The sequence below is a fragment of the Pan paniscus genome, chromosome 10, assembly GCF_029289425.2.
Source record: "Pan paniscus chromosome 10, NHGRI_mPanPan1-v2.0_pri, whole genome shotgun sequence".
Lineage (NCBI taxonomy): Eukaryota > Metazoa > Chordata > Mammalia > Primates > Hominidae > Pan > Pan paniscus.
The window spans coordinates 8552019-8564376 of NC_073259.2; the positions used below are offsets into that span (position 1 = coordinate 8552019).

The 12358-nt window shown below is 52.2% G+C and overlaps 1 protein-coding gene across 4 annotated transcripts in view; it reads left to right on the top strand.

Annotated features, from left to right (window-relative positions):
• TEAD4 (TEA domain transcription factor 4) overlaps window positions 1-12358 on the top strand; it is an 82081-nt gene that overhangs the window by 41920 nt on the left and 27803 nt on the right. For all 4 annotated transcript variants that reach the window (XM_003820349.6, XM_063593297.1, XM_055095259.2 and 1 more), the window contains 2 exons: window positions 10498-10562; window positions 11675-11737. In XM_003820349.6, the coding sequence (XP_003820397.1) occupies window positions 10498-10562; window positions 11675-11737 (128 nt within the window). The remainder of the gene's footprint in view (window positions 1-10497; window positions 10563-11674; window positions 11738-12358) is intronic.

Below are 12358 nucleotides of genomic sequence, written 5' to 3' on the forward strand. Positions count from 1 at the left end.
ATCACTCCTTAAAGGCCCACCTGTCAATACTGCCAGATGGGGATTACATTTCAACATGAATTTTGGAGGGGACTAATATTCAAACCATAGCAGTGCTCCAGGCAAGGGGGTGGAGAGATTGTGAGCATCAGCCTAGAGGCGAGACTTCACATGGTGGGTTTGGGGGACCCTGGTGGAGGATCAGGGCAAAGCACTGTTGATTCCTCAGACTGTCAGAGGTGAAGGGATTCCCTCGTTTTCTGGATGAGTCACACAGCTAATAAGAGGCAGAACCGGGACCAGACTCAGGCTGAGTTTGGGACTAGATAGAGCACGTCGAGGGTCTTTTCACAAAGGTGATGGGACAGAGGTCACGGAGTCTCACCTGGGCTCCTGCCCCCGCTTCTTCACCATGGCCTCATTTGCAGGATTCTCTGCTCCTCTTTGCTTTGTTGCCCTGTGGGTTTCCAGCTGCTCCTATGCTCCTCCCTATGGCCTACAACCCTGACTTCAGGTGCCTGGAGGCTTGATGACGGGAGTGTTCAAATCTACTCTGTCCCTGAGAGCTGGCGTGACCTTGGGCAAGTTATTTAACCTCCTTGGGCTTCATTTTCCTTTTGTAAAGTGGAGGTCATAATACTACTACCTTTGTGGGAGGTGTTTTGGTTTATTTATTTTATTGTGAGAAAAATATATATTACGTAAAATTAACCATTTAAGCCATTTTTATGTGTACAGGTCAGTGGCATTAAGTACATTCACCTTTTTGTGCAACCATCATCACCATCCATTTCCGGAACTTTTCCATCATCTCAAATAGAAATTCTGTACCCATTAAACAATAATTCCCCATTCCCCTCTGCCCCTATAGCCGCTGGTAACCTGTTCTATTTTCTGTCTCTATGATTTGCCTATTCTAGGCATTTCATAAAGGTGGAATCAAGCCAGCCGCGGTGGCTCACGCCTGTAATCCCAGCACTTTGGGAGGCCGAGGCGGGTGAATCAAGAGGTCAGGAGTTTGAGACCAGCCTGGCCAACATGGTGAAACCCTGTCACTACTAAAAATACAAAATTACAAAATTAGCTGGGTGTGGTGGTGTGCATCTGTAATCCCAGCTACTTCAGGGGCTGAGGCAGGAGAATTGCTTGAACCCGGGAGGCGGAGGTTTCAGTGAGCCGAGATCATGCCACTGCACTCCAGCCTGGGCAACAAAGCGAGACTCAGTCTCAAAAAAAAAAAAAAAAAAAGTGGAATCAGGCCAGGCGTGGTGGCTCATGTGGCTTATGCCTGTAATCCTAGCACTTTGGGAGGCCAAGGCAGGCAGATCACTCGAGGTCAGGAGTTCGAGACCAGCCTGACCAACACAGTGAAACCCGTCTCTACTAAAAATACAAAATTACAAAATTAGCTGGGTGTGGTGCGCACCTGTAATTAGCTACTCGGGAGGCTGAGCCACGAGAATTGCTTGAACCTGAGAGGTGGAGGTTGCAGTGAGCTGAGATCATGCCACTGCACTCCATCCTGGATGACAGAGTGAGACTCCATCTCAAAAAAAAAAAAATGTAATCATACATATTTCCTCTTTTATGTCTGGCTTATTTCAGTTGGCATAATGTCCTTAAGCTTCATCCATGTTGTAGCGTGTGTCAGAATTTCCCTCTTTTTTAAGACTAGGTAATGTTCCATTGTATGGAGAGACTGCATCTTGCTTATCTGTTCACCTGTGGATAGACATTTGTATTGCTTCTACCTTTTGACTACTATGACTAATACTGCAGTGAACATTGGTGTACAGGTATCTTGAGTCCCTGGTTTCAGTTCTTGTGGGATTGGAATTGCTAGCTCATGTGGTAATTTTATGTTTGAGTTTTTGAGGAACCACCAAACTGTTTTCCACAGCAGCTGTATCAGTTTACATTCCCGCCAGCAATGAACAAAGGTTCTGATTTCGCATATCCTCATCAACGCTTGTTATTTTCCATTTTTTGGATCATAGCCATCCTAGTGGGTGTGAAGCGCTATCTCGTGGTTTTTGATTTGCATTTCCCTGATGATTAGTGTTGTGGAGCATCTTTCCATGAGGTTATTGGAATAAGACATTGCCTTCTAGTGTTGTAGTAGGGATGAGAGCACACAGTAGGTGCCAAATGCACAGCACAGGGGTGAGGGGAACACGTACCTGCCCTCAAGGAACTCACAGTGTGGCGGGGGAGCATGACTAGGACGGACACTGAGGCAGGAATGGGCATGCCCTCTTGGGTGGGGAGCAGTGCAAGCTTCCTGGGGCTTCCTGGAGCTGTGGCCTTGAAGCCTGGCTGATTTCACCAGAAGCCTCAGAGCCCTCCAGGGACAATGGGAGGAACAGCTCAAATGTCAGGCCCAATTGCTGCCTTCTCAGGCTTCAGTCAGAAGTTCCTTCTCCACAAATAGCCTCCTCCTCCAGCCCCAGGTGTTTATGGCTTCAGTTGATCCCTGGATAGCTGCACCCCCCCACACACACACCCCGGCCCCCGCTTCCAGGCCATTGGGGATTAGGGTGGGGCAGCGAGGATGGGCCCAGCCTCCTCTCCCTGAGCCCCAACCTACAGGGGTGCAGTGTGGCACTTGCTCACTCCACCAGAGGCCTACAGTGAACCAAAGATGTCCACGCACACTTCCACCCACTCTTGGGTGGGGAGGCTTGTGCCCTCAGCTCCTCAGTCCTTTTCAAGTTTGAAAGCTAATAGCATTCATTATAATAGGGCTTCGTTAACAATATTAACAGTAATCGCTGACCTTGCTGGCCCTCTGCTGAGTGGTGCGTGCTTTACTTACTCCATGCCATTTAACAGTTTATGGTCTAGTGGGTGGGCTGCCATGGAGAGAGGGGACTCAGCACAGAGGAAATGAGATACAGAAATGACCTAGCCCAGGCAGGATTTTGCAGCTGGGGTAACGTTTTCAGCGGTGCTATGTGGCGGAGGTGGCCGGCAGGGTGTGTGTGAGGCTGGGTGTGGGGCTAGGAGAAAGCAGAGATTCCTCGTGGACGCTGCATCAGGAATGCTCCACCCTCAGCCTTTAGGCCAAGGCTCCTGTTCCTCCACGGGCAGCCTTCGCCCCCGGTGGGGTGGGGCCGTGGGTGTGAGCTGGGGGCTGTCGGACACATGTGCTCTGACAGATGGACAGATGGGCCCACAGTCTGGCAGGGGCGTCCTTCCCATCCCCACCCAGGCCTGCCCTGGGGTTGGCCGAGGCCACCTGCCACGTTGCAATGCGCAGCTGCCTGACTGGCCTCCTCCTTCCCCAGCCTGTGTTCTCAGCCACCAGAGGGGGAAGCCTGCAGTTATGCAGCTAGGGGCAGAGCTGGGACAAGGACAAGGACAAGCCCCTCCCACCGCCACCACCTCAGCTGGGTGCTTTACAAGTTTCTCACTGCCATGGCCCTTCTTTGCCGGCTGTCACTGTGGTTCCCACACTCTACCTGTAGGCCGACGCTCCCTACTCCCTTCCCCTCTTGCCCCTGACTCTGGGGGCCTTCTGGTGTCTACATGATCCAGGATACGCTGGCTCCCACCAGCTGTGGGTACCACTGTCCATGAGTGGTGGGCAGGACCTCAGGTCCAAGTAGTTGGATCTCCCTCCAGGACCTTACCTCATGCAGAGACTTAGGAATCGGGGGGATTGATCCAAAGGGAAGGAGCAGCATCGTCCCTTGCGGAGGAAGCTCAGCCCTGTCGGGGGAGCATATCCTGGGGGGAAATGGCCAGCATGTAATACTCTCGAAGCACTGGGGACAGCCTTGGAAAACATACCTTCTCGTGGTGCCTGGGACACTAGCAAGCCATGAGACTGTGAATAAGTCATTTCCCCTCTCTGGGCTTCCATTTCATCATCATCAGGCTAAACAGGACCTCTAGAGTCACGTGGTCCAGCCCTGCTTCTGAGAGAAGTGACCTCCAATTCCCTGTTCATTCGGAGTGGTACCATGCAGTAGCCACAGATGGGCACTGGCACCAGACTACATGGACCCGAATCTCAGCCACATGCTTGCCTGCGACCCTGAGAAAATTTCTCAACCTTGCTGTTTCCATGTCCATAGCGTCGATGAACCCTGAGGAAATTTCTCAGCCTTGCTGTTTCCCTGTCCGTAGCGTGGATGACAGTACCACCCTCATTTAGCTGTTGTGAGGATCGAAAGGGTGAATGCAGATAAAGCTGTCACAGGATACATATCCGTATCCGCACAGATACTTGTACTGATGAGGTATGCAGCAAGTGTTCATTGTCATTAACATTTTCACAGGAGTGACAGGCCACGGCAGCTCCCTCTGTGTGTAAAGCCTGGATTAGATGCCAGCTGGCCTGGAGGCAGGGAGATGGCTGCGTTGACCTCTAGAGCACCGCTGGTGGCAGGAAGGAAGCTGCTTGGGTCCCCTTGGCTCACACACCCACAGACACCCCACACTTCACTCCCTCACGGGGGGTTCTCAACTGCCGGCATCACCCCTGATCAGCACAACGAGGCTGGAGGGTCTGAGATGAGCCAAAAAGGGAGAGGAGGAGGAAGCTCCACAGACAGCCAGGGAAAAGCACAACTTTAACAAACACAAACCTGGAGGACAGTATGCCAAGTGAAATATACCAGACGCAGAAGGACAAATGCCGAGAGGGCTCACTTAGAGGTGGAATCTAAAACAGTGGAGCTCACAGCAGCAGAGAGTAGAATGGTGGTTACTGGAGGCTGGGGTGGGCGTGACGGGGAGATGTTGGTCAACGAATATAGTTTCAGTTAGATGGGGAAATGTTTTTGGTTTCTAGTTTTTGTTTTTCCGTTTTGTTTGTTTGTTTTAGACAAGGTCTTACTCTCTCTCCCTGGCAGAAGTGCAGTGGTGTGATCACAGCTCACTGCAGCCTCAATCTCCTGGTGACCCTCCTGCCTCAGCTTCCTGAGTAGTTGGGACTACAGGCATGTGCTACCACGCCTGGCTAATTTTTTATTTTTATTTTTATTATTTTTATTTATTTATTTATTTATTTATTTTTTTTTGAGACAGAGTCTCGCTCTATCGCCCAGGCTGGAGTGCAATGGTGCAATCTCGGCTCACTGCAAGCTCTGCCTCCTGGGTTCACGCCATTCTCCTGCCTCAGCCTCCCGAGTAGCTGGGACTACAGGCGCCCGCCACCATGCCCGGCTATATTTTTTTTGTATTTTTAGTAGAGACGGGGTTTCACTGTGTTAGCCAAGATGGTCTCAATCTCCTGACCTCGTGATCCACCTGCCTTGCCCACCCAAAGTGCTGGAATTATAGGTGTGAGCCACCGCACCCAGACTTATTTTTATTTTTTTGTAGAGATGGAGTGGGTTTCACTATGTTGCCCAGGCTGATCTTGAATTCCTGGGCTTGGGCGATCTTCCTGCCTCAGGCTCCCAAAGTGCTGGGATTATAGGTGTGAGTCATGACGCCCAGTCAAGGAGGAATGTTTTTGGAGACCTATTGCCCAGCATGGTGACTGTAGCGAATAATAACATATTGCATTTTTCATAAGTTGCTAAGAAAGTAAATTTCATGTTCTCATCATGAAAAATGATAAGTATTTGAAATGATGGATATGTTAATTATTTGATTCAATCATTGCACGTTATATACGTATATCATAACATCACTTTGTACCCCATAAATACAGGTTGAGCATCCCAAATCTGAAAATTCAAAATCTGAAATACTCCAAAGTTCGAAACTTTTTGAGATGTGCGCCTTGAAGGAGATGCTCGTTGGACCGTTTTGGATTTCGGATTTTAGGATTAGGGATGCTCAGCTGGCAAGTATATAGTGCAGATAGCCCCCAAATTTGAAAAAAACCCCAAATCTGGAACACTTCTGGTTTCAAGCATTTTAGATAAGGGCTAGTCAACCAGAATGTACAGTTTAAAAAAAGAAAAGCCAGGCGTGGTGGCTCACACCTGTAATCCCAGCACTTTGGGAGGCTGAGGTGGGCAGATCACCTGAGGTTGGGAGTTCGAGACCAGCCTGACCAACATGGAGAAACCTTGTCTCTACTAAAACTACAAAATTAGCTGGGCGTTGCCTGTAATCCCAACTACTTGGGAGGCTGAGGCAGGAGAATCACTTGAACCTGGGAGGCGGAGGTTGTGGTGAGCCAAAATCGCGCCATTTCACTCCAGCCTAGGCAACAGAGCGAAACTCCGTCTCAAAAAAATGAAAAGTAAAAATAAACAAAAATAAAGAAGAAAGAAAAAAAAAACAAAGATGGGCCGGGTGTGGTGGCTGATGCCTGTAATCCCAGCACTTTTGGAGGCTGAGATGGGCAGATTACTTGAGGTCAGGGGTTCGAGACCAGCCTGGCCAACATGGTAAAACCTGTCTCTACTAAAAATAACAAAAATTAGCCAGGTGTGCTGGTGTGCGCCTGTAATCCCAGCTACTTGGGAGGCTGAGGTGGGAGAATCACTGGAACCCGGGAGGTGGAGGTTGCGGTAAGCCGAGATCACACCAACTGCACTCCAGCCTGGGCGACAGCGAGACTCCCTCTCAAAACAAAACAAAACAAAAAAAAAAGAAGACGGCTGAGCTTGCCTTAGACCCTTGGTGTGGCTCCTGTCCAGCCCCATTACTAGCCTCTCGCCCGGGGCTGAGACGGCCTTTCTAGCAGCAGAGCCCTGGAACCTTGTGGCAGAGGGTGAGGGTAGTTGTGGGGTGGTGGGCAGGGGCTCCTTGCAGAGGCTGAGTCCTCTGTGATGTTTGGGGTTAGGGTCTCAGCTGATGGGGGCCAGGGCCTCCCTACTGCTTCTCACCACAGGCTGCAGAGGAAGCAGCACTGTTACGGGGCAGTCCTGCCTGATGAGAGGAGGTTCCATTAACTAAGCATCCTTGCTTGGCCAGGCCTTGGGCCATATTCAAGCACCTGAGCCAAGAGTCACACCTGGGCAGTTAGTCCTAGGTCTGCTGTGGGTGATCTGGTGCAGTTCTCTGGCAAATAGGTATAATTACCTGCCCATTGCAGGGAGGAGGTGGATTTACTGTGAAGTTAATGAGGTTTACGCGTTAGGACCCAGCACTTACATGGGCCCCTTCCAAGTCCCTAAACTTAATTTTTGCTTCATTGAAGTGTAACTGACATTACAACAAACTGTACATGCTTAAAGTGGCCAAGCTGATACATTTTGACAGATGTATGCACCTGTGAAGCCATCACCACCATCAAGATAATGAATATGTCCATTGCCCCCAAGTTTTTAACCTAATTTTGTATTTTTAAAATTCTTTTTCCCAAAGGGAGCCTCCCAATTGCTAAATGTCTTAGGCCTCACAAAAGTCTGGGTTTGCTCATGTACAGAAAAGTTCAATGAGACCAGGATAGGACACGCCTTAAAAGTTACGTCGGACTAATCAGAAGTAAAAGGTTATTTGCATGTATTTAACTTACCCCTTTGTCTTAGAAGGCTAAAACAGTTACGGGACATCTGACCAGTATCTTAGCATTCATTCCCTCATCATTCAGGCAGCAAGTATTTATTGAGCGCCTACAATGTGCAGGCAGTTTTCTAGGTGGTGGGTATAAATAAGTGAATAAATAGACCAAAAATCCCTATTTGCATGGACTGTGGTTCTGACGGGGGTGAGGGCACAGACAGTACTCAAATAAGTTAGATTATGTATTATGCTAGAAGGTGCTGTGGAGAAAAGTAAAGGCAGTGGGTGCCAGGGTGGGCGGGTAGGAGTATGATTTCAACCCTCAGTGGGGTGGTCAGGGAAGAGACAGTGGCACCCAAGGGGTGCAGGTGGTGTGGGACTCTGGGGCAGAGTGTTCCCTGGAGGAGAAACAGGAAGCACAAGGACCATAGTGGGGCAGGTGTGGGCCTAGTGTGTTTCAGGACAGCAAGAAGTTTAGGATGGATCGGGTAGACTAGATCAGAGAGGTGACTGAACTGGGGTGGCCAGATCCTGCAGGGGTTTCCAGGCCATTGTAAGGACTTGGACACTGTTAATCTGGGGCAGATGGAAGCCATTGGAGGGCTTTTGAATTTCGATAGGGTCGCTGCAGCTGCTGTGTTGAGCATGGACTTGGAGCAGGGAATACAGGTGGAAGGTGATGATCCTAATCCAAGTCAGAGATGGCGGGAGCTTGGACCCTGTAGGGTGCGGTGGTGCACAGTGGCTGTATGAATTCTGGATGTGTTTTGGAGGTAGAGCCACACCAGACTCATTCATTCATTCAGTGAGTAGGTGCCAGGTACTGGAGATGCAGACTTGAATGGAGGCATAGTCTCTTCCTCTGAGCTGTTGAGAGTCTAACAAGGAAAGACAGACACGGATAACTGATGAGCACACGATATCCTGTGTGCAAGGGACAGGCCAGAGGAGCAACCAAGAACCGTATCCCAGATGGTCTGCCATCCCCATCCCTCCTGCTACACCGTCACCCACTTCGCAGCTCTTGGGAACCTCTCTTCCTCCCTCATGCTTTTCCTTGCCCGTAGACTAGTCTCTGAGCTGGGTTACTTACTTGGGCCTAGAGCATGTTCATTTTACAGAAAAGGAAACTGAGCCACAGAGTGTTCTCACTGAGCCAGCGCTGAGGTCTATTTCCTACATCTGTAGAAATTTGGAAGAATCTGCGGGAAAAACCTTAAAGGAACTAGATTTAAGAAGAGACGGCTGGGCTGGGTGCAGTGGCTCACGCCTGTAATCCCAGCACTTTGGGAGGCTGATGCGGGTGGATCACTTGAGGTCAGGAGTTCGAGACCAGCCTGGCCAACATGGTGAAACTCTGCCTCTACTTAAAATACAAAAAATTAGCTGGGCATGGTGGTACACACCTGTAATCCCAGCTACTTGGGAGGCTGAGGCAGGAGAATCGCTTGAACCTGGGAGGCGGAGGTTGCAGTGAGCCGAGATCGTGCCATTGCACGCCAGCCTGGGGGACAAGAGCGAAACTTCGTCTAAAAAAAATAAAATAAAATAAAAAGATAAAAAAGAAGAGAAGGCTGAGTGAAAGTCCTTAAAGGGAAGAGACTTACCGTGCTCCCAAAGCTCATTGGTGGAGCTGCCAGGCTCTAGCCTGGCTCACCAGCTCCCAGGTCTGTGGCCCTACTTCATTCACCCACCGGTGATGACTTAGACCCGAGATGCTGCATGGGTGGCTTTAGTTAGACCTGGGGTAGAACTGTCGACCGTTCACTGGACCGCCAAAGCCTTTCCCTAGAAAGCTTTGAGAGGAGACATCTTGTGGACTCAGGGTTTCAGGTGCAGATCAGACCACAGACAGTGTCCCCAGACTCCAATTCTCCCCCGACTCCTTCCTCTGACACAGACGAGGCAGTGGTCCCAGGCCAGCTCACCTTTTCTGGCAGACCTCTGGAGAGTAGCCTCTTAATTCGGCCTTGGCACTGGGGAAAGGTCAGCTCGGGGGTCAGCTTGGCCTTGGCCGTGCACTCTGGTTACAACCCAGGTGGCAGGCAGCCCACTCCCCTCACCTCCCTGGGCATCAGCAGCTGCCTCCCACGGACAGCCGCAAGCCCTCCCGGTTCCGCAGCACAGGGCGGGCTGGCACCTGCTCCCTCTGATCCCCCCACTCAAACCCTCTTGCTCTGCCTCTCCTCATCCGATGCTTCTCCGTATGGTCTAACACTAGCCAGGGGTGAAGGGCCACCCAAGGGCTTGCCTGACCACCCAGCCTGAACTGGCCCCCGGTCCTCTGAACACGTCCCTGTCCGTAGCACCGGTGGATTCCATTGTGTGGGCACATGCTGCTCCTGAACTAGGTAATGCTTTGAAATAAGGAAGCCCTTTCCATCATCTTTTTCAATACTGGAAACCATGGATGCTCTGGGGTTTTCCAGGTTGCTTCAGGCACAGCAGCAGTCCCTCGGGGGCTGGGCCCATGGGGAGTGCTCAACCTTCCTTGTTGAGGGGTCTGAGTCAGCCATGGGGCTGCACATGTGCACTGACTGGCTTTTCTTTATGAGCGGACGGGCTCAGGCCTCCTCTCCAGGGACACTAAGTGTCTCCAGCAGTTGCACCCCCCCATGCCCGCTGCTGCCTGCAGACAGGACAAGAAGTCTGGACGCTCCTACTCATTTACAGAGGCGGAGGGCACGGTGGCAGTCACACAGGGCAAGGCCGAGGGCCGGGCAGCTCCCTGGAGCCTCCCAAGTGTGAAGAAGGCCCAGGAGAAAGTGTGGGGAGAGGAGAGGAGGCCGCCAGCGCTGGGTGAGGAACGGTGCCGGGGGTCAAGGGAGGCTCTGGAAGTTCCTCAGGCTGTGCGTGTTGGTGGCCACGGACCCTGCTAACCTTGTTCTCGGGTTTCAGTCCCCACAGTGAGGCCTTGTCTTCCTCTCGCTGTTGGGAGATCCCTGTGATCCAGAGAGGGAACCCACAGAATCCTCACCCCACAAATCCGCTTAGGATGGGCAGAGAGTGAGGGCAGGGCTCCTCCGTAGAGGGTACCCCGCACCCCCTCACTGCTTCCAGCCTTTTGTCCTTCTCTCCACTGAGAGGCTGCTGGTGTCTCCGCAGGTCGGAACGAGCTGATTGCCCGCTACATCAAGCTCCGGACAGGGAAGACCCGCACCAGGAAGCAGGTGGGCCTCAAGAGACGGGTAGGGGTCCCGGGGGTGGTACCCCAGCACCAGCCTGCTCCCAAGGTGGGCCAGGCCCTCCCAGGACCAGACGCAGGCTTTTGAGGGGCGGCAGCTCTGGATGAGTTATCCCTGTTGGGCGTGGGCGTGTCACGGGTGGTCCAGTTTTCTTTTTCTTTTTTTTTTTCTGAGACGGGGTTTCATTCATGTTACCCAGACTGGAGTGCAATGACGTGATCTCGGCTCACCGCAGGATCTCGGCTCCTCCTGGGTTCAAGTGATTCTCCTGCCTCAGCCTACCGAGTAGCTGGGGTTATAGTCACCTGCCACAATGCCCGGCTAATTTTTTGTATTTTTAGTAGAGACGGAGTTTCACCACATTGGCCAGGCTGGTCTCGAATTCCTGACCTCATGTAATCCACCCGCCTTGGCCTCCCAGAGTGGTGGGATTACAGGCATGAGCCGCCACACCTGGCCGGGTGATACAGTTTTCTTGGGGTCCCTGCTGCCATCACTTAGGAGGAAACCCCTTGCCTCTCTGGAGAGTCATCAGCCCCCATCTCATCCTTCTCCAGGACAGTAGGACAGACAGTAAAACATTGGCACTACTTTTCTTTTTTGTTGTTGTTGAGACAGAGTCCTGCTCTGTTGCCCAGGGTGGAGTGCAGTGGCGCAATCTCAACTCACTGCAACCTCCGCTTCCCGGGTTCAAGCAATTCTCCTACCTCAGCCTTCTGAGTAGCTGGGATTACAGGAATGCGCCACCACGCCCAGCTAATTTTTGTATTTTTAGTAAAAATGGAGTTTCACTATGTTGGCGAGGCTGGTCTCAAACTCCTGACCTCAAGTGATCCACCTGCCTTGGCCTCCCAGAGTGTTGGGATTACAGGTGTGAGCCACTGCTCCCTGCCGGCACTGCACTTCTGAAATATTGCTGGCTTCTGGATTAGCTGGGCAAGGCAGGACTGAGGCCCCACCAGTTGACCCTTTCATTCATTCATTCATTTGGTCCACAGATGTGGGTTGAGGGCTGTGGAGGGCGAGAGTCAGGAAGCCAGGCTGGGGAACACAGGTTGTTGGGAGGTAGAGACAGGAGCCCTCTCTCCCTGCCACAGGTCTCCAGCCACATCCAGGTGCTGGCTCGTCGCAAAGCTCGCGAGATCCAGGCCAAGCTAAAGGTAAGGAAACTGCAGTGGGGGTGCTGGAGTGGCCAGGAGTGGTGGCCAGCAGCATGTCTTCCCTTTGGGGTCAGGGCATCGCTGCTGGTGTGCAAGTCAGTGTGCTTCTCTCTGTTGAGGAGAGCCAGGTTGGGCCTGTAACCTCTCTCCCATCCGCACAAGAGGGCCAAGTGTGTGGATGCCTGGCTCCCCACACCCTGGGAGCTACAGGCCAGGCTCCTGCTGGGATCCCCCCTTGCTGGCTCCTGCTTAGAGGGGCTCACACGGCTCAGAGCAGCCGGATCACCCGCCAGCCCTCATTTCTTGAGGGCCCCTCAGTGCCCTCGACTAGAACATGCGCAGTGGCAGGGGCATGGGGGGGCGCCTGCTGTGGGGGTGGGGGTGGCGTTTATGGTACTGTGGGAGCTGGGGAATTCCTTCCTGCTTCCTGTCCTGTGGGACTGGGGGTTCCTTCCCTTCCGTGGGTCAGCCCCATCTTGCAGGGCCTCTGCTGATAGGTGACGGCCCTGGGGGGCCTGATGTTGCTGGCATTCCCCTCGGGGTAGCCCTGCTCCCCACAGGAGTCAGGCCTCTGGGACCCTGGAACCAGGGGCCTTTGGGTGAACACTGGGAGGGAGTGAG